This window comes from Pan troglodytes, chromosome 1, assembly GCF_028858775.2.
Source record: "Pan troglodytes isolate AG18354 chromosome 1, NHGRI_mPanTro3-v2.0_pri, whole genome shotgun sequence".
NCBI lineage: Eukaryota > Metazoa > Chordata > Mammalia > Primates > Hominidae > Pan > Pan troglodytes.
In genome coordinates, this window is record NC_072398.2 from 155,086,038 (window position 1) to 155,108,814 (window position 22,777).

At 35.0% G+C, this 22,777-nt stretch overlaps 2 protein-coding genes across 6 annotated transcripts in view; one reads left to right on the forward strand and one right to left on the reverse strand.

Annotated features, from left to right (window-relative positions):
• The first annotated feature begins 685 nt into the window (after positions 1–685).
• ASB17 (ankyrin repeat and SOCS box containing 17) lies at positions 686–14,237 on the forward strand. The gene is made up of 3 exons (XM_513502.6): positions 686–1,239; positions 10,761–11,040; positions 13,952–14,237. Exons 1-3 carry the CDS (start codon positions 839–841, stop codon positions 14,156–14,158), a joined length of 888 nt encoding a protein of 295 aa, XP_513502.2. The 5' UTR covers positions 686–838; the 3' UTR covers positions 14,159–14,237.
• A 4,406-nt stretch (positions 14,238–18,643) lies between these two features.
• MSH4 (mutS homolog 4) overlaps positions 18,644–22,777 on the reverse strand; it is a 118,395-nt gene continuing 114,261 nt past the window's right edge. For 2 of the 5 annotated variants that reach the window (XM_054684436.2, XM_054684420.2), the window contains one exon: positions 19,875–20,418. In XM_054684436.2, coding sequence (XP_054540411.1) covers positions 20,396–20,418 — 23 coding nt within the window. In that variant the 3' untranslated portion in view covers positions 19,875–20,395. Of the gene's footprint in view, positions 20,419–22,777 lie in introns of all 5 variants that reach the window. The other 3 variants (XM_054684430.2, XM_524742.8, XM_063800242.1) reach the window with 3 other exon arrangements.

Genomic DNA, 22,777 nt, shown 5'->3' on the forward strand with positions numbered 1-22,777 from the left:
TGTAATCCTAGCACTTTGGGAGGCTGAGGCAGGGAGATCACTTGAGCTCGGGAGTTCAAGACCAGCCTGGCCAACATGGCATAACTCTGTTTCTATAAAAAATACAAAAATTAGCCAGGCATGGCGGTGCATGCCTGTAGTCCCAGTTGTTTGGGAAGTTGAGGTGAGAGAAAGCTTGAGCCCAGGAGGTCAAGGCCGCAGTGAGTCATGATCGTACCACTGTACTCCAGCCTGGGTGACACGGTAAGACCCTGTCTCAAAAAACAAAAAACAACAAAAAAATTATCTGTGTAAGCCTCAATTTCCTCAACTACAAGATAGGGGAAATAATCAATGAGGATTAAGTGAGAGCATACAGTATTCATGCAGAACATGAGAACAACACTTGAATTTATTCACTCTAGCAATCATTGTCTGCTTACATAATAGCCTACAAAGGATAATCAATGTGTTTATTACCATTATTTAGTCTACTGAAGAAACATGCAGAACTTGAGAAACCAGGCAGACTACCTTGAACTGAATTCTTAGATAATTAAATATATTGTATCTTAGCTTTCACGTATGTCATTTCTGTCCAATATGTCTCTTTCAAATGTCACCAGTTACATACAATATCCCCTCTGACCTATGCTGGTGACCTCTACCTATTGTGGAGGAATCTCCACCTATTGTGATGTCATCCAGTACTTTATGGTAATATTTATTTTTTCTGGTTACAGTTTAAAGGGCACTTCTGTTTGTGGAGTAAAGCCTGCCACATTGTCAAAATATGTAACTGGAGGATTACAGTATGCTTACCTCTGATTTTATTTCTACAGTGCTGCTATAAGTAACAATGAGTAAATCTACTAAATTATGTCGTAAGACTTCTTGTCCAAGAAGCAATATATTCTGCAATCTCCTTGACAAAATTGTTAAAAGACCCTCCCTACAGTTTTTGGGTCAGTGGGGATATCACTGTTACGAACCAAGGATTTACAGATCACTGGCAAAAATTCTGAGGTATGTGGACTTGGATGGTTTTGACGCACTACTCACAGATTACATTGCATTTGTGGAAAAATCAGGATACCGTTTTGAAGTAAGTTTTAACCTCGACTTCACTGAAATATGTGTGAATACAATTCTGTACTGGGTTTTTGCCAGAAAAGGTAATCCTGACTTTGTGGAATTGCTTCTCAAGAAGACAAAAGACTATGTTCAAGACAGAAGTTGTAACCTGGCACTGATATGGAGGTAATAATTTCATATGTTTTCACTATAGAACAAGAAAATTTATCTTTAGGAGAGTAGAGTGCTTCTTTTTTCTAAAATTCACATGTATAGTGGCTATATGTGAAGTAAGGAATTCTCACCTAATTGCTTGACCACGTGTTCACTCCTTCACTCTTTTATTATGTATTCCATTTTTATTTATATGTAAATTATTATGTACCAGTAAATCATTAGTGATTCTGCTCTACACAGCTTACATGTTAGTGCTAAACAACATGTTTCTCTAACTAAACAAAGACACTATGTTGTGTAATACTATGATCTCCTATTTCTGAGAATCCTATGGTTTTATATTTATATATGTTTATAAGCTGACTTTCAAAGTACAATTGGGAACATGCACACATCTTCACATAGTAATACTTATTAAACACAATAGTTCCCTATTTGTGTGTTAAACATTTATAAATTAGACTCCAAATTCTCCAAATTTGAGCACAATGAAGGTCAAGTACCTGATGCTATCGATAATAGAACCAAATTTTTATAGTGTTCACATGTCAATCTACCTAATGCATACTACTGACGATCTTATGAAAATCAAATCTCCAATGTATCCTCTTTGTAGAGTCCATAATATAGAATTTAAAGTTACCTAGTTTGCACTAACTTTAATTTATTCTTTCATTTTAGATATTCGTCTGAATAAAACATTCATGTGTTCATTCATTCAGCAAAATATTTATTAATCACATTACTATGTATGCAAGTCTGTACTAGGTGCAATATAAATGCATGTATGCAATGAAAAACAAAATGGACAAGATCAGTTAAAGACTAAACCAATTTAGGTTCTGCCTAAAGCAGAGTTTTTTCTTGATTGTGCATCCTATGGTATTGGAGAACCACTGGATTTCATTACTTAATGATTACTAAAGTACATGAACTGATAGCTGTAGTTTGGAAACAACAATAAACAAAACTACCAAATGGTATTTTGTGTTTTAAGTAACCATTATATTTGTAACTACAGCAGAGATCAGCAAATCTTCTAAAGCTGACTGTCACTAGCTGGGCTAAATAGTGCCTGTCTACAGCCCTGGAAGGTCCACGGGAAAGAAAAATTGAGGCAAACAGAGGGAGAGAGAATAAATTTTTAAAAATTAAAAATGGAAGCAGAGAGGAGAAAGCTGGACAGAAAATGAAACAAAGAGAAACACAGTGGAACATGATAGGGTGCCATTAACAACTGTCTTAAGACAGGTTTAAAATTAATAAATTTCAACGTAGATGCATCCACAAGGTAAAACTCATTACAGGTCAGTTCTACTGATCGCAACATCATTTAGACCTCTCAGAATCATAGAATTTTATATTTGTATGGAGCCTAAGAATTCATTAGCAGACCTTTACCCTGGACAGCAACTGGTCCTTGCTCACTGGTCTCTTCTTAAACAATTCTAGAAGTAGTGAGTTAACTATTTCCTAGGTAAACCGTTCCTTTGCCTTGGGGTCCTTGTTTTTCCTAGTGTTATATATATATATATTTATATTTACATATATTTATATTTATATGTAGTTATATATATACATGTTATATATAGTTATATATGTTTTATATATATAACTAAATATAAATATAACTAGTTATATAAATATATAAATATAACTAGTCATATAATAGTTATATAACTAAATAAATACAACTGGTTATATATAGCTAAATATTTGAATATATATAACATATAAATATATAGTCATATGACTTTAAATATGATGTATATGCCAATGACTCTCAAAATCTTTATCCCCAGTGCTGACTTTGCCTCTGAGCTCTGAACTCCCTTCTATATTTAGTTAATTGACATTGCCACATGGCATCTCAAACTGAATAGAAACAAAGCAGAATACTGATCTAACTCACCCCCCCTCTCTGCCAACCTTCTCCTTCCCCAGAATTCCCCCCAACCCCCGATTAACAGCAACTGTTTCTCTACCATGTGGCTAAAGGCAGAAATCTAGGATTTATTCTTGATTCTTTCCTTTGCTTCAACACATCAGTAAGTCCTGTTATCTCCAAAACATATCCCAATCATTTCTTTTCCTTTTCATCTCCTTTCATCTCTTTCGTTTCAAATCTAGGTGAACTCACCATCACCTCTTGCATAGAAAACTGCAATAGACTCTTAAAGAGTCATTCAGCTTCCACTCTTCCCTCTCAACTCCTATAATCTGTTATTGACTCAGAAGCCTGAGTGACCTTTTAAAAATACAAAATGGCTTATATCAACCATAGTTAAAATCCTCCAGTTTTTCCACTACAGTGATTTTATACAAGGGGTATAACATTCAAACAATACCCCTTTTTTAAAAACCCTACATGAAGCTGGGCACGATGGCTCACGCCTGTAATCCCAGCACTTTGGGAGGCTGAGGCGGGCGGATCACGAGGTCAGGAGATCGAGACCACGGTGAAACCCTGTCTCTACTAAAAATACAAAAAAAAAAAATTAGCTGGGCGCAGTGGCGGGCGCCTGTAGTCCCAGCTACTCGGGAGGCTGAGGCAGGAGAATGGCGTGAACCCGGAAGGCAGAGCTTGCAATGAGCTGAGGTCGCGCCACTGCACTCCAACCTGGGCGACAGAGCGAGACTCCGTCTCAAAAAAAATAAAAATAAAAAAATAAATAAAAATAAAAAAATAAAAACCCTACATGAAAGGTCCCTCTGTATTTCTCCCAAACCCCATCTTGTATTACTCTCCCTTTTGAACACTATATTCCAGCCACAAAGACCTTTCTGTTTCTTGAACATCTTCAAGTTCATTCCTGCCATAAGGCCTCATAATACTGTTCCCTCTGCCTGAAAATTTATTCAATTGGACCTTCCTCCTCATCAGCTAGGTCACAGTATAAATACCATCTTCTCAAAGAGGCCTTTCCTACTCACACAATCTAAAGAAGCCACTCAGTCATTACAGTATTTTACTTTAATTCTCTGCACCTGCTGATCACTGACCTGTTTATTTACTGTTGTTCCTTTTTCATTGGTTTGCTCACTATCTATCCTCACGGATAGAGTGTGTAGAACTATGTCAGATACATAGCAACTGCTCAATCAAGATTTTGTTGAATGAGTAAGTGAATTTTGAAGCAGCTTTATTTGATTCTTCTTTCCTGTACTGCACTGAAGTCTTGCATTTCTCCAACCCTGCCCAAGTAGCTATAAAGATCAGTCTGCTAACTCTCTTTTCTACAAGAAAACTTCTCAAGTATTTGAACACATCTATTACGTCCTCATAATGAATACCCCAAATTTCCTATTATCTGTTGTTCTTTACTTCGACAACATCATTCTTTGGTCATCCTCCCTCGTTTAGACTCTAATTTGATAATTTCCCTATTATATCTCCCTGAAGGAGAGGAGATAGAGTTAACGAGGGGAAGAAACTTAAGTTTGTTCATTTTCACCACAAATCTGCAAAAAACATCTAAATGCCACAGTGTGACAGATTATAGGTGGCTAAAGAGAGATGTCATTCCATTCAAATAACAATAATAAATATTAAGCATTTTTTAAGTGCCAGACACTATGTTATTTATTGGGGATACAAAAACAAAGTAGACACATTTCCTGATTTTAGAGAGCTCATATACTAGTAAGTGAGGCATAAATTTAAACAGCAATTATAGCCACACTCTAGGTACAAAAATAGAAGCATGCACAGGTAGAGAGAGCAGAGAAGGAAATTGTTAACACCATTAGGGAGGAGTAGGTATCTGAGAAGGCTCAATAGAATAGGTGATGTCTTAAACTGATTTTTAAAAGATAACAAAGAGTTTCTTCTTTCTTTCCCTTGAAGACATGTAATCTAGATAGAAGGAGGATTACTGAAACTAAGGGAGATACAAACAACATTGTTGTATCCAATGACTACAAGCAGTTTAGTAATAGCTAGAGAGTGAGATAGGAATCATGCAGTAAGAGAAATGAAGACTGGAATTGAAAGAATGAAGGACTTTGTAGGCCAGAGTGAGGAACATGAAATTTACACCATGGGTAATGCCTGGCCAGTGAAGGTCAATCAACTTGTACAATTAAAAAGATTTATCAGCCCCATTTGAAGATTGGATTTTGGGAAAACAGGCTGCAGCTAGGGCAGGGAAACCAGTTAGTAGACTACTCAAGCACTCCAAGTACAATGTTCTATGTGGGAAGAGTTGGGGGGAAAGTGATCTAATTTTTTTAAAGGGGGGTGGTTAGAGAAGGTCCCTGAGGCTGAATTTGCATAGCATGCACAGTATATGTACTTAGTTTACATGTGTATTTATAATAGTTTTGAGGGGAGAACTAATTCTCCTCTACCAACATCCCTCCCAACCTCTGGTCACCCTTTGATACTACAACTGTCCAGGCAAATTATGAGAACTTAAACTAAAACAGTAGCAGTGGGAGAAAGGAGAGAGATTTTTAGACAGAATTACAAGACACGGTAAGTGATCAGAATTGGAGGATCTAAGAGAAGAAAGAGTTAATCTTCAGATTTCTAAATTTTGAGAGTGGTTGAAAGTTGTATTAGTTTCCTGTTGCTGCTGCAACAAATTACCACAAACTTAGTGGCTTAAAACAACACAAATTTATAGTTTAGTTCTTATAGTTCTGGAGTTCAAAAGTCCAAAATGAGTCTTATAGAGCTAAATCAAATTGTTAGTAGGTCCAGTGCCTTATGGAGGCTCTAGGGAAGAATCTGTTTTCTTGCCTTTGCCAGCTTTCAGAGGCCATCTACATTCCTTGGCTGATAGCCTCTTCATCTTCAAAGCTAGCACTGTAATATCATCATATCTTATTCATTGACTCTGCTTCCAACATTCTCTGCACTTATAAGGACTCTTGCAATTACACTGGGCACACCTAGTTAATTTCCCACCTCAAGATCTTAATCATATCTGCAAAATCCTATTTGCCATACTGAGGGGCCATTATTCAGCCCACCAAAATGGTCATACCACAAGCTTATCGAGATAAAATATTTTAAAAAACCTATAAAATCCGTTTTAGACATATGAGTTTGCACTTCCTAATGGATATCGAGGTAGAGATGTGCAATACGTGGCTAGATAAACAGTGCCATCCTTAATGTTTCTCTTACATCTCACATCTATATTGGGATCTGTTGGTTCTACCTGCAAATAATGTACAGCATCTGGCTGTCTCCACTACTATGTTCCAAGCTAAGTGATTTCCTTCCTTCTATAACAAATTCTCAACAAAGGGCAGATCACACTACTCTTCTACTCAAAACCTCCAATGGCTTGTCCTTTTGGTTTAGAGTAAAAGGTGAAGTTCTTACAGTGATCCATAAGGCTCTAAATAATGTGGCATCCCATTACCTCTGTCCTCTTTTCAGCCGCGCTGGTTCCGTTATTCTTCCTTCATCACTCCAGGCACAGTCTCCCGCCATAGGGCCCTGAAATATCCAAATGGTTAACTTCCGCACCTCCTTCTGGTCTTTGTTCAAATGTCATCTTTCAATAATGTACTCTTCCATCATCTTATTTAATATTTAAAAATGCCCTGACCGTACCAGCCCACAGCATATCCATACTTCTTATTGTGCTCTGCTTATTCTTTTTTCCAAGCACTCACCTGCTAACATAAAATTTGCTTGTTTACTGTGTTCATCCTACATTGTTGTTAATCGTTCACTATAATATAAGCAAGATAGTAGGGATCTTTATTTTGTTTCCTGATATATCCCAAGCACCTAAAACAGTTCCTGGCATATAGTATGCATTCAGTATTTGTTGAAATAAATAAATGGACAGGAATTGAAGTTATGGTCATAAATGAAATTGCCTGGGAATAGCCAAATAAAATTGGTCTAAAGGCCATGCATACTTACTTAGATGTTGAGGGCAGAGGAAGAGGAGCCAGTGAAAGACAGTTGAGGAGAAATAGCCAAAGAGATGAATGGGTAACTTGGAGAGACTAGCCCAACTGAGTAAAAGGAAAACATAGTTTTAAGAAAGTCAACTGTGTGAAATATCACACATGTAAAATTATTCTGGAGAAGCATCTATCAAATTTTTCAGCTAGAAATTGAAGGAGAATGAGAAGGGAAAAAAATTAGAAATAATTATAGCTAAAAAACTGAATCATTCTCTGCATGTCTGTATGGAAATATTATGCCCCATTTCATAAGCATTATGACAGGTTTTCAGATACCAAGAGTTCAGTTCATTAACCTCACATTTAAAAACTAATTCTTGCTTTGCTTGCTGCACTTCATCCATATAAGTACTGCTATAATTAACTGTCAGTACAGATTAAGCAAATTCTGGTTTACAGTAACATACTCTTTAAACATGAGGATTAATCATATGTCATTTGGGTACAGATTAGACTTTTAAATCTCATTTTAAACCTATTTGGGTTTTAGTCATGTTTTCAACATTTTTCAGTATTCATTATCTTCTAAAGGTAATGTCAATCTTAATATCTTAGAATCAACTAATATCTCTAAATCTTAATAATGACCACTTATGGTATATTTTGCCCCCTGAGTCTCCAGAATTCCCATACTTATAAGGTTCTTAAGTCAAATATTTTCTTAAGAACAAGCCAGATGAATACGTTAAACTGCCTTTGAAAAGTTTAAGTGATTACACATCAACAAAAATCTTGTTAGGCCTGAAAGCTACAGGATAAACTCAGGGAATTTTTTACTATGACATATACATAGTCAAAATTTTCAGTAAAAAAAGTTCAATTAACAAATATTTGAGTGCGTAATATGGGCCAAACATTGTTCTAGGCACTTAAATATGCAGTAGTGAACTAAGATGAAATTACTATCTTTTAGAGGCTTCCACTTTGGTAGATTGTTTTGCTTATCTATTTATTTTGAAGAAGAGAAAATGAAAGTTTAGAGGTGTTAAATAAGTTTTCCAAAAGATACAAATTTAATGTAGGTAGGTACAAAGTGCCCTGAGGAGTATGAGATATATCAGGGTAATCAAAGAAGACTTCACAAAACAGTTTATTAGATAAGGTCTCATAAAGATGAGTTAGACTTATTGCAGAATTGAAAAAAAAAGGCAGGGGAGAAGAACATATACAAAGTAAAGAAATGTGAAAGACCTGGATGCAGTGGTGGTTTGGGAAACTGCATACCAATGATAGGTAATGTAGAAAGAAATGTAGTTTAGAAGTTCTCCATGCGTTGGAAGTATTTGTAAAAAAGATAATATGCCCAGGACATTATTGGTCTGGAGATGATTCCATGAGAGATACAGGAAATAATACATATCCATATTCATATGTATATACATACATATATATCCTTTCTCTTTCTATATGTGTATGTGTGTGTATATATATACATATATGTATGTATAGTGCCAGTGACAGAGTTATGACAAAAAACTACATCTTGATTTCTAAAATGCTACTTTGCACTACAATTCACTATTTTTTAAATTACAAAATCCTGGCATGTCAGAGTTTGGTGAAGCTTTGCAGATAAACTAGTTGGTCCAGTGACTTTCCAACTATACTTTTTGGAGACCTGAACAAAGATCCAGTAGGGGGTAAGGGCTCTGGGACATCAACCAGAAAAACTCTTTTTTCTTAGTTTTGTCAGATTCTTCAAAAATAGTTTGAAAAAAGCTCATCTATTATAAAACATTTATCTTCTATAGCTAGTTCTGCTATAGCAATCCTCCAATGCTGGTTTATGCTTGTGCCTAAAACATTCTTTCGAATCTTTTTATTGGAAAACATCTACTAATCTTTCAAATCATAGTTTCTGGATAACCTATAGGAAATGACTATTTCAGATAGAGTTAAGTACCCCTCCTCAGTGCTTCTATAGTACCCTGAGCATGCTTCTATCATTGTGATTATCACCTTGTATTGTATTTATGCAATTTCTTGTGTTTTCCTTACTAGATTATAATAGTCAAGAACTATATCTTTTATCTCTGTGTATCTACTTCTCAGTACACTCTAGGCAAGCAAGTGTTAAATAAATTAGGTAATGAAGGAATAAGCAGATGAGTACATAAATGCTTGTGGAAACAGATGTAAAGAGGCCAACTTGCTCAAAATCACACAGCCAATTCAAAGATCTAAAACTTAGAACCTAGAACACTTGTCTCTATTGTTTATACCATGCTGCCTCCCATTTTACCTAAGTACTATATATGCAGTCTTAAAGTTCCCCTTTTTGCATAAGACTTTCCTTGCTCTGAGTAGTTGCCTAAAACCAGTATTTATACTTTGTGTGCTGTCCTGCAGTATTTTATTAGGACAGTCAAGAGAATTCCACAGACAAAAATCATTAATAAAATTTCTCTTTCATTAGCCTAAAAACCATATTACCTGGCAAAATTATGGCTTGCTAATAGAAAATCTCCTGTGGTCAAGGACACCACAACAATATTTACTCTGACCAAAATAACAGCATAAAAGTCTATTAAATGAAACAACTGCAAGAAGTATATACCATTTAAAAAAATTAAGTTTTCATTTCTGTCATAAGGGAAGAGAAATTTTTAAGTCTAGCCATCATGTGACACTCTAGGGAAAACAAGATTTCCCTAGATTTCAAAATTTTACTCAAGAAGAAAAATTCTGCCCTTGAAGGACCTGATATGGTTCTCACTATAATTTACATTTCCTAAGCCCAACCAACTCTAATTTTATTAAAGTGAAAAACATAGAATTAAGATAGTTGTATTTATTCCTTTCCTAATTTCCAAACTCAATTCAAGTTCATGTCTGGTACATGATCAAGAAGAACAAAAACAAAAAGATATGCAAATGATCACATAATTCTTTCTATTAATAAAGTTAAATCAAAAAGTTCTGTCCTCCTTTTCCATTTTATTTTTTCCAGAGCTACATCAGTTTTGTAATACTGTCCTAAGCAGTATAGATTTCTCAACTAGAATTGCTATGACTAAAAGTAAACAATTTACATATATTATAAATTGGTTTTGTTTATTTTTACAACGTAAATGGGGTTTAAGTGTTTGGTAGGAGTTTTCTTTTAACCTTCAGTTTAGTCTAGATTCATAGAGTGGAAAACTCCTTTTAAGAAATATATAGGCTGGGTGCAGTGGCTCACGCCTGTAATCCCAGCACTCTAGGAGGCTGAGGCAGGTAGATCACCTGAGGTTGGGAGTTTGAGACTAGACTGACCAACATGGAGAAACCCCTTCTCTACTAAAAATACAAAATTAGCCAGGTGTGGTGGCACATGCCTGTAATCCCAGCTACTCGGGAGGCTGAGGCAGGAGAATCACTTGAACCCAGGAGGCAGAGGTTGCAGTGAGCAGAGATCGTGCCATTGCACTCCAGCCTGAGCAACAAGAGGGAAACTCCATCTCAAAAAAAAAAAAAAAAAAGAAACATATAAAGATAAAGTTACATTTAAGACATTTAACATTTAAACTATTATTTTCCCATTACTAGCAAGATAAAGTGTTTGTCACATTTCTTAATTCTATATCCAATGAGTTTTTGTTTTGTTTAATTCACAGAACTTTCACACCAGTATACTGTCCAAGCCCATTAAGTGGCATCACACCTCTCTTTTATGTAGCTCAGACAAGACAGTCTAATATCTTCAAAATACTACTGCAATATGGAATCTTAGAAAGAGAAAAAAACCCTATCAACATTGTCTTAACAATAGTACTCTACCCTTCGAGAGTAAGAGTAATGGTTGATCGTGAATTGGCTGACATCCATGAAGATGCCAAAACATGTTTGGTACTATGTTCCAGAGTGCTTTCTGTCATTTCAGTCAAGGAAATAAAGGTAAGAAAACTACTTTAAAAAAAATGGGCTCAAATATTAGTGAATCTTAAGATTCAACTGTAAAGCAAAGAATACAGTTAATTTTTAATTTATAGAATATGTCCAGTGACAGATCATTGAGTATATGCCTATTAATAAAAATAATAGGGAAAATCTCAAACAGTCCTTTACTTCTTATGTTTTTAGAAATATGAAAGAATTTTAAGTTATATGTATAGTTCATTTTAGTATTAAGTAGATATATATTATATCCTAATTATATTTTTAAAACTGTTTAAGATGTCTCTGTCCTTTAAAAACAAAATCAAAAAATTTAACAGACTTCCTTTCCAACAGAATATTTCAAAATAAGGGTTACATTTCTCCCCACAAATACAATCATATGTCAAAAAACAGATTTTTTCCATTCAAGTTCTCAAAGCAACGTCAAGCATTATAAAAATATAAATAAAGGCTTAAAATATTTGTTCAAGTGAAAATATCTATCCCTCAGAAATGTGGAGACCTTCTTTATAAAGTTTCTGGAATAAATCAAATTTAGAGAAAACAATTAACAGCATATAGGGTACCCTGTCAAAATGAACTGCAAGTGTCATCATCAAATTGAATCATGCCCATTAGTAGCAAGAAAGAAGTCCGTTTAATAGAGAGAAAGCTACCCCTATAAATTTAAACCAATCAAATTAACAAGGAATCCAGTAGTTCCCCTAATCTTTAAGGGTGTGACTTCAGAAATAAACTCATAAGAGATATAACTCTACTGGTTTTTTTTCTTCAATGCCTCAGCAGTGAATATGAATGTCTGAGCCAACTGTAAGCAAAGCAAATTTATCAAATTATTTTGGCAACCCATTTTTAAAACAAAAATTTTTTTTTGCATTTTCAGAAACTTGCTTGTCCTTGGTCCAGTATTAATTCTGCATAATTGTTACAGAACATATCAATTCTCAACCAGTTCCATGAATGCTATTCCTGAGATACAACACTAGTAGAAAAGCACTAGGACAGGCCGGGCGCAGTGGCTCACGCCTGTAATCCCAGCACTTTGGGAGGCCGAGGCGGGCGGATCACGAGGTCAGGAGATCGAGACCATCCTGGCTAACAAGGTGAAACCCCGTCTCTACTAAAAATACAAAAATTTAGCTGGGCATGGTGGCGGGCGCCTGTAGTCCCAGCTACTCGGGAGGCTGAGGCAGGAGAATGGCATGAACCCAGGAGGCGGAGCTTGCAGTGAGCAGAGATCGCACCACTGCACTCCGGCCTGGGCGAAAGAGCGGGACTCCGTCTCCAAAAAAAAAAAAGAAAAGAAAAGCACTAGGACAGAGTGAGTTAGTTGACCAAAATCATCTGCCTAAGTGGCAAAAAATTTATAGCTGGGTTCCAATCAATTGCAGTTTAATAAAGTAAAATAGCATTGAGCAGGAAGATAAAGAATAGCATTAAAACTGCTTAAAGAACACTTTAAATACCTCTGTTCTGCATTTCCACACTTCCCAGTAGTTTTCCCTATCGCAGCACATATATTTTATTGTAAATATATGTTTAGATATTTCTACCTCTACACCGTGAGTCTTCTAAGCACAGAGGATGTGTCTATTTTACCTACCCTAGCAAATTATCCCAAGCACCTATCACAATGCTAAGCATATACTCTTTAATAGTTAAATAATTGAATAATGAATGCATTATACATGTAATAGATAAACAATAGTATCATGTAGCCTGTGGAGTATATGTTTTAGTGGAGAATATTTCTGTAATACAGCGATGTTTTTTCCTCCTAAGTCAATCTATTAACATTTGATCCGTAAGATTAAATATTTTAAAAGATGCCTTTCTAGACCTTTAAAAGACATCTTTTCATTTGGACAGGCCTGTGTCAGGCCTTCTTGTGTATGAAGCTTTACTCTACAATGGTTGATATCACCTGGGAAACTTTTAGGACTTAGGTTGTCTGTGTCCAACCCCAGACCAGTTGAATCAGAATTTGTGGAGTAGGGCCTGAGCACTGGTATTTTTTACAGTCTCCCAGATAATTCTATATGGCTAAGTTGACCGTTACTACTCTTCAGGAAGAAGTTGATAAAATAAAAGTACAATCCAACTAAAATTAAAAACTTGTTAGGATCTAGAACTAGAAATACCATTTGACCCAGCCATCCCATTACTGGGTATATACCCAAAGGACTATAAATCATGCTGCTATAAAGACACATGCACACGTATGTTTATTGCAGCACTATTCACAATAGCAAAGACTTGGAACCAACCCAAATGTCCAACAATGATAGACTGGATTAAGAAAATGTGGCACATATACACCATGGAATACTATGCAGCCATAAAAAATGATGAGTTCATGTCCTTTGTAGGGACATGGATGAAATTGGAAATCATCATTCTCAGTAAACTATCACAAGAACAAAAAACCAAACACCACATATTGTCACTCATAGGTGGGAACTGAACAATGAGAACACATGGACACAGGAAGGGGAACATCACACTCTGGGTACTGTTGTGGGGTAGGGGGAGGGGGGAGGGATAGCTTTAGGAGATATACCTAATGCTAAATGACGAGTTAATGGGTGCAGCACACCAGCATGGCACATGTATACATATGTAACTAACCTGCACATTGTGCACATGTACCCTAAAACTTAAACTATAATAATAATAAAAAAACTGTTGCCTTGTGTCCTTAGACATATAGATTATTTTAAGTTTATCCCTGTGGAAAAAAATGGGAATAAAATACTTGCCTCAAGTAAAAATGCTTTGGAAAAAAGTTATAAGGGTTTTATAAATTTATGGTCTATTTTCTAAATTTAAATTAAAAATAAGTTTTAATAATTTGGACTAATCCAAATTACAAAACATTACAAAAGTAAAATATTTTGCTTTTCTTCAGACACAGCTGAGTTTAGGAAGACATCCAATTATTTCAAATTGGTTTGATTATATTCCTTCAACAAGATACAAAGATCCATGTGAACTATTACATCTTTGCAGACTAACCATCAGGAATCAACTATTAACCAACAATATGCTCCCAGATGGAATATTTTCACTTCTAATTCCTGCTCGTCTACAAAACTATCTGAATTTAGAAATCTAACATACGTCAATGTCCTAAGTTCCTTAACAATGCTTACCAATGTATGGCTTAGAAGTTAATAAAAATTCACTTCATGTAAGTTTTTATTGCATTAAACATTCATTTAGAAAATATATTTTCACACAACATCTTAATTGGATCACTTTAATCAATACATGACTCTGCCCATTACCTTCTATACAATGGAATAAATTATATGCATTTTACACAAAGTGAAATGAACTATTTTCATCCAAATTACATCAAAATGAAAATATCAGTTCAATCTGCATGTTCTTTCATCACAACGAAACTTATCTTAAAAAGTAGAGTTTTCTCAGACAATTTTTTGGCTATTTTCTAAGTACTAGACTTTTTTCTCTATAACTATATGCAAACATGAGACTTGGAAGACAGTTCTCTATGGATCTCTCTCGTGTTTTTCCTGTCAGGAGCAGAGGCACTAATTTCCATTTATTATGGGCTAGCTTTTCAAGAATGTTTGTATAGCGAGCAGTTTGGGAGATAGAGATAGTGTCTTCCTTTGGAGCAGAGAGCAGGTTTGTTTATTGTCTAGTATAAAAAAGCAATGTCTTTCTCAGGCAAAGGTTGAGCAAGTTTGCTTGAAACTCATTATAAAAGATTGGAATTTCCCAAGCTCAGAGCTCCTCAGCTGTGACACAAATCTACTGTGACCACATCTACTTGGACCACTCCATATCTTGGAGGGTGGATCTAAGTGGAATCGACACAAGCATGAATCTTATGCTACTTGCTAATGCCATTAGTAATAAAGTCCTTTGTTTCTAACCCAGGAGTCTCTTGTCTTCTGACAGTAAGCATGAAGCTATGGCAGGCTAAACTGCTTGCTTGCAATTAGGGTAAAAATGTCAGACTCTTCACAGTTTTTGACAATGAGCACCTGTTCCCACCTTATCACTATATATTTTAGGGCCTGTCTTAGTAAATTATGGCAGACAGTAGCAGTTTCCACTGTCCACTCACAGTCTGAGTACTATCAAAGTGTGACAATTTATAGAAAGAGTGTTCACTCTGGTTCTGTACTAACATAAACTGTGTGAATATTATTATTACAGTGTCTAAAGAACAGAATGTAAATAGTAAAGTAGCAAAGACATGGAGCAATACAACCAGATTACTTGCTTTTTCTTTCCCTCTACTTTCATTTAGGTGAAGTCAAAATACATTATAGGATTGAATTATAGAAATGCTTACTTATACACTTTATTGAAATGTTTAATTATAACTCAGCATATTTTAAGCTCATAAATATAGAAGTATATATTATAGACAGGCTATTCATATGAATATTTCCTTTACTAGAAACATGTAAATAGTTATATATTTTGGTTAAAAATAAGTTAATATAAAGAAAGCCTAAAAGCTACCTTTAGTGTAGCACATAAAGAAACGCTAGATTGGTGATCCAGATGAAGTGATTTGTCTGGCCAAATACCTCCGCAAATCTTTTGACATTTATTCTCTAATTTTCATCCTTTTCTTCCATCATTCTCTTCATATGTCTTCAACTCTAAGAAAGATTAACAAATTTGGTCTAGTCTTCACTTTTATTGACTGTGGCTCATACTTATTCTAAAGGGTGGGAAATAAGCAGCATCTAAGTTTCAGGAACTTCTTCCTACTGGAATTCTGATTACTTCCATATTTCTCAACATGATAAATCCATCACCACCCAGAATCTTACTGAACTCTTCCCTTCTGTATTAGTTTCCTAGAGTTGCCATAACAAAGTGCCACACACTGCGTACTTTCTCATCTCACAGTTGTGAATCCTATGAGTCCAAAATCAAGGTGTCACCAGGGCCCTCCTCTCTTTGAAGCTTTTTCAAGAATTCTTCCTTACCTTATTCTAGCTTCTGGTGGTTTCCCTTCCTTGGCTTGTAGCTGCACTACTTCAATCCTTTGTCTTCATATGGTGTTCCCCTCTGTCTTTATGTGGTCTTATAAAGACAGCTGTCATATCTTATCTGATTACATTTGCAGTAATCTTATTTCCAAACAACATCACATTCTGAGGTACTGAGGGTTAGCACTCGAACATATCTTTTTTGTTGTTTTCACATTTAAAACATTTTTTGTCTTTTTTTTTTTTTAAGTTCAGGGGTACATGTCCAAGATGTGCAGGTTTGTTACACAGGTAAATGTGTGCCATGGTGGTTTGCTGCACAGGTCATCCCATCACCTAGGTATTAAGACCAGCATCCATTAGCTGTTCTTCCTGATGCTCTCCCTCTTCCATCTCCACCCTCTGCCAGGCCCTGGTGTGTGTTGTTCCCCTCCATGTGTCCATGTGTTCTCATCATTTAGCTCCCACTGTAAGTGAGAACATGCGGTGTTTGGTTTTCTGTTCCTGCATGAATTTGCTGAGGATAATGACCTCCAGCTCCAACTATATTCCCTCAAAAGACATGATATCTTTCAAATCAATGTCTTCTCTCCCTCATCAGCCACTCTGCCCACTCAACTCTTCTCTCCTCCCACACGCATCTGTCCTGTTCCCATCATTTCTACCTTTAACCCTCATCAACTCTACTAAAATAGTCTCTTAAACTATTTGGTCTCCTTGACTCTGGTTTCAACTGCCCATTTCAAAATCATTCATGCTAACACCCAGATGATCTTATTAAGATGCAAATCTAATTATGTTATACCACCATTACTACTACCACCATCCCTTGCCAATCCCCCAAGGGCAAACATGCCTTAAAACTCTACAGTGGTTTATAGGAGAAACTGATAGAAAGCACCTAGCTTCACTCTCTCATATGCACTGTATCCTCTAGTTAAACTAAGCTGCTTACTGTTTCACATATCTTTACTTACACATATGCTGATCTATCTAAAATGCCTTTTCCTTCCTTAAAACCCAATATATTTTATCCTCTAAATTCCCTTTGACCGACAAAGGTTACATACGCTTGGTTCCATTGCCTTAAACATTCCTCTATTATGGCACTTATCACATGATGCTCCAATCCTAATATATGTGCTTTTTTCTCTTTATTACACCCAAGGTTCTCAAGTCAAATGCCCTATCTCTTGTACCTCTAACACCTAATATGTTGCCTGGTCCATAGAAAATATTTACTGAATTAGATTTGTTTTATAGCTTTCTAAAAGTAATACTTACTCTAAAACTTTTGCTTGAAGGAACAGATTTTAAAATGTGCTATCAGAGAGGCTAAAAGCAGTTAAAAATAGAAAAAAGAAATAAAACATCACTTCTGGTTAAAAAAATTATCAGAATAGCTTTAAAATTTGTTTAAAAAGCATTACTCACTGCACACCTATTAAAATGGCTCAACTGAAAAAAGAAAAGAAAGCTGACAATACTAAGTACTAGTGAACATGAGGAGCAACTGGAACTCACACATAGCTGATGAGAATGAAATGTGATATAGTCACTCTGGAAAAGTCTGGCAGCTTCTTATGAAATAAAACATACACTTAACATATGACACAGCTATTTTACTCCTATTTAATCTAGATAAATGAAAACTTATGCTCCCAAAAAACCCTGTATAGGAAGGTTTATGGTAGCTTTATTCATAATCTTTAAGAACTAAAAACCCAAATGTCCCTCAATGAATGAAAGGACAACAAACTCTGGCACATATAAACAATGAAATACTTGTCAGCAATAAAAAGGCACAGCAACATGTATAAATTTCAAAAGCATTATGCAAAAGAAGCCAGTCTCAAAAGGTTACATGCTATATGGATTCCATTTGTTGGACATTCTGGGAAAAAATAAAACTATAGGGAAAGAAAACAGGCCTGTGATTGCTGGGTTAAAGTTAAGGGTCAGGGAAAGATTTGACTACAAAGGAACAGCACTAAGGAAGTCTTCTGGAATGATGGGAGGGTTCTCTATCCTGATTTTGCTGGTGGTTATGTGAATCCATAAATGTACTAAAATTCATAGGACTGTACACCAAAAAAATTAATTTTATTGAATGTAAATGTAAAAATAAATGCATTACTTCCTAGGCATGAGAATAAGCTGTGTTTCTTCTCCATCCCCACCCCCCCATATTTTACCCCTAAACTTGAAAAAGACTATCTTATGTAGGATTTTATTCTGTGAGGAGAAAGGTGGAACAGGCTAAAATAATGGCTTTGTGGTGGAAATTAAAGGAGTTTGCTAACACATTATGGGCATTTACCTTGAAAGACTGGATTATGAGATAATGATCTATAACATTAGAAAAAGGCAAAGGCAAAGAGGAACAAAAGAGTAGAGCAAATAGATCTTAAAATTAAGAAATGGATTATCTCCCTAGTATTCACCTTCATTCTGTAGTACCATGACATAATAATTATATCTTTATTTGATTTGGTTTTTTGTATGTTTCTGCTACACACAAAATGGTATAAGAAAAAGTAATTTAATTTTAAGAAGATATAAACCTGTTTTTATATCAGTATCTCAATTCTAAAATAAAAGACATTAATCATTTGGCTGCGGTTTTTGCATCAAAAGCTTTAATTGATGAAAAATTTCTTAAAAGTCGGGTGGAATCTAACATTGAGGTTACATCTAAAAAGAAGTTAATGTATTTGAGGAAATGATATTCAGCATATTTGATATGTTGCACTCGTCTCTGCTTGCCTGTTTTTTTCCCCACTGCCTACTCCCTTTCTACCTTTTATTGCTTTCCTCTCTCTTTTTCCTGCCACCCCAAACAATCTGCCATGCCCTTTTCCTCCTCCGTGTCTTCTTGAAATTTGCCACAAGCCTAAATTACCTAACTGCCTTTAGAAATGACCACATAAGGCCAGGCACAGTGGCTCACATCTGTAATCCCAGCACTTTGGGAGGCCGAGGCAGGCGGATCACCTGAGGTCAGGAGTTCGAGACTAGCCTGGCCAACATTATGAAACCCCGTCTCTACCAAAAATACAAAAATTAGCCAGGCGTGGTGGTGGGCGCTTGTAGTCCCAGCGACTCAGGAGGCTAAGGCAGTAGAATCGCTTGAAGCTGGGAAGTAGAGGTTGCAGGGAGTCGATATCACGCCATTGCACTCCAGTCTGGGGAACAAGAGCGAGACTCTGTCTCAAAAAGAAAAAATATAAAGAAAAAGAAATGACCACACAAAATAGAATTCATTTCAGAGGCTGTGAATTAAAACATAGCTAATAGTCAAATATAAATATTGTGATATTTTTTCTAAAACATGACAATAAGGAATATAAGTAATCTAACAAGACATTTAATATATTTTGAATTGAATGTAAAACAAAAAATAATTTATATTTACTTTTCCAAAATAATATGTGTGTCATTTAAATTATAACTTTTTCAATATACTTGGCTACTAATATTTACTTAGAATGCTGAGTGTTTAATAAAGTCAACAAACATTAATATTAAATGTTATAGAGTAAAATATGGCCCTAAGTGGTCTGTGAATAATATTGGGGGGTCAAATTATTATGAATACTGTAGCTTACTAAATAAATGTTTCAAATGTATAGCTTGAATTCCAGACACTTAGTTGCCCAAGAAAAGAATAACTTGTCTATGTTAGGCCTTTATGCTGAGATTACTCACTTAGCAGCGTGATTCCAAAATTACTCTGATGAACTTCAGAACCCTCCAGTGTTGGAAGTGGGGGTACTGATTAATAAATTGTTGAGTTATAGGGCATTATTACTTCAGAATAGAATGTAAAAGAAAAGCTCAAAAAAGTTTCCAGACCTAAAAAGAAAGGTGTTTATTAAACTAGGGTATTTACAATAATATTTTAAACCATAACTTGTAAGTATAAATGAACTTAGGTCTTAATAATGTGAATTTTTGTGAGAAAAAAGTGGTGTATTGCATTTTCTCCTAACATAAAAACCATTCCTTCAAGTAGTTCTCATTTGTTAAGTTATAATAAATATTTTTCATATAGAATATATAGATGACAATTGTGATGTTAATATAATGTAATTTTCAATTAAAATATGAAATTTGGCAAATGTTATTTTCCTTATCTCTAAGGAGAAAAATAAATTCTAGGTTCCTTGAATTAAGATATATTATTACATTAGAATTGTGATTATTCTTCAGTCTTTTCTGGAACTTGTTCAGTCCTGGGAAAATCTTCTTTGTACTTCTTCTTGAGGTTACTTAAATATATTCGTAAACTGTCTGGATCCAATTGAGAGTTTCGAGCAGTTTGAACAAGCCTAGTGGCTAGATGGTACACAGCTCTCTGTCTTTCCATCTCAGGGGTACTCCTTTGGTTTTGCTGTCATTGAAAAAAAAATATATATATATATATATATATATATATACACACAAATACTATAATTTTTATTTAAACCACATGTTGGCAATATTCTATCTCCTTCCACAGACATATGGAACTCAAGGGTTAACTAATTCCTTTGAATAAATCAGTTTCCTCCAACAAGGAAAGAATATACAAGAAGAAATAAAAGAAATATTGTATTTGAAAGAACATAATTTATTCTGAGTATTTGCTACTTTATCACAGATCTTATGTTCTTGAAATCACTTTTCAATGCAAAAAATTATGCTAAATAGGTCAGATTTCTCAACATAATACCGAAAAGTAATAGAAAATCCACCAGAGATAGACTCTACAAACACTTTCCCATTAAAAAGGTATGGGAAAACAGCATTGTTCATTGCTATGTGGTAATATACTTTTAAATGATGCCAAAGAGTACTACTCTGCTATCTCCTACTTTAATTCCCCAACAGATAAACTGATACACAGAATGGGTCATCAGAAAATTGCTTGCCCCTAAAGAGAGTACATATATAGAAACTGCTGGAGCCTAAGAGAAAATACTGCCTGAGGGGTAAATTACATTTTAAAAATAAATAATATGAATAGCTATTTAAAATCATGCCTTAATTTTTAATAAACTAAACTTCGGGATACCCAAGAAATAATATGTAAAACAGGAATGTAGAAGTCCTTTAGATGCTTGGTCTTGAATAGAACTTCAGGACTGCAAATATACCTAGAAAATTCTTATTTCACCTCTTTGCCTGAACTAGATAGAGAAATCAGCATTTTTAATCTTAACTTTTATGGAAAGTCTTAGTGAGTTTCCCTGAAATATAATCCCTTCAATTCATAATAGCAAGCAACTCCAGATTTTTTTTTACTTTTCACTATAGGAAAAATGAGTAAGATTTTATGAGGTAGAATAAGATTACCATATATTCACCCATCTATCTATTTGGTACACAGATCAAATACCAATTAGTCTATTATTTTTAAAAAGTTATTGAATATCTACTATCATCTATGTTCCAGGCCTCTAAGCTTACGTTTATATATCTATGGGGGATACAAAAATGTAAACCTCACATGATAACAGAACTCAAGGAGCTTACAGTCTTAATGGTTAAAAAAACAAAAGGCTTGTTGTAAGCAACTGATTATAATAATTAAGAAAAGTCCCATAAAACAGCCATAAAATACTCAGAGGAAGGGAAAATCACTTCCAGCTCAGGCCAAGAAAAGCTTGAATAGGATGGAGTATTGAAATTAATCCTGATAGATAAAAGAGCCTAGAAGAGGGGGTATTCCACAGAGGAAACAGTTAGAGCAGGTACATTTGAAAGCATGGTACACAATCAGGTCAATATGATGAAATGGCAAGTAATTCAATGTAGTAATGACAAGTAATTTAATTTACAAGATTGAAATTGCAGAAATGTAGATTACGTGAAACCGAGTGATATTATGTAAGGGTGGTGTAGAAAACAAAGGAAAATCATGAAGCAGAAGCCAATAAGCTTTACAATCACGTAAAGACTGGTTAAGAAAGCAAATCCCTGAGCCACAGGAGATCCTTGACAATCTAGTATGGTACCCTGTATCTCAGGCAATTCTAATGCAGGTAATTCTAAAATATATTTTGAGAATTACAGAGGACTTTTTACACTAGACAAAGGAGTTCAACTTTACTTTGTAATAAATCATTAAAAGTTTCTGAGTAGGCAAACTACATAATAAAAACTATGCATTAGGAGACAATCTGGTAGAAGTGTATATAAATAGATTGACAGAGAGAGAGAACTTACTGCATAGTCCTAATGACAGGTGATTAACAGGAATGATCCATATATGACTTTGGTGAGTCACTGGGAGACTTAAAGGTGAAGAGATAAGAGATTTTTTTTAGAAGATGATAAATTTAACTTTGGCTTTTAAACATAGATTAAGATATGTAGGAGAAATATGGAGAAAAATATATAGATTCAGAGTTGAACAGAAATGATGATGGACGCTGTGAGAAAAGATGAGATCACCAAGTGCAGATTTTAGAAAGAAAAGAAACAAGGGCAAAAATCTTAGAAACTTTTATATTTAGTAAGTGGAATAAGAAAAAGTAATGATGATGGCTGGGTGCGGTGGTTCATGCCTGTAATCCCAGCACTTTGGGAGGAAGAGGCGGGTGGAATGCTTGAGCCCAGGAATTTGTTAAAAACCAGGCTGGGCAACATAGTGAGACCTTGTTTCAAAAAAAAGAAAAAAAAAGAAAAGAAAAAGTACTAGTGAAGAAGGGACAGAAGAAATAATCAAACAGGTAGGAGAATGAAAATATCCAGGAGAGAATAATTCC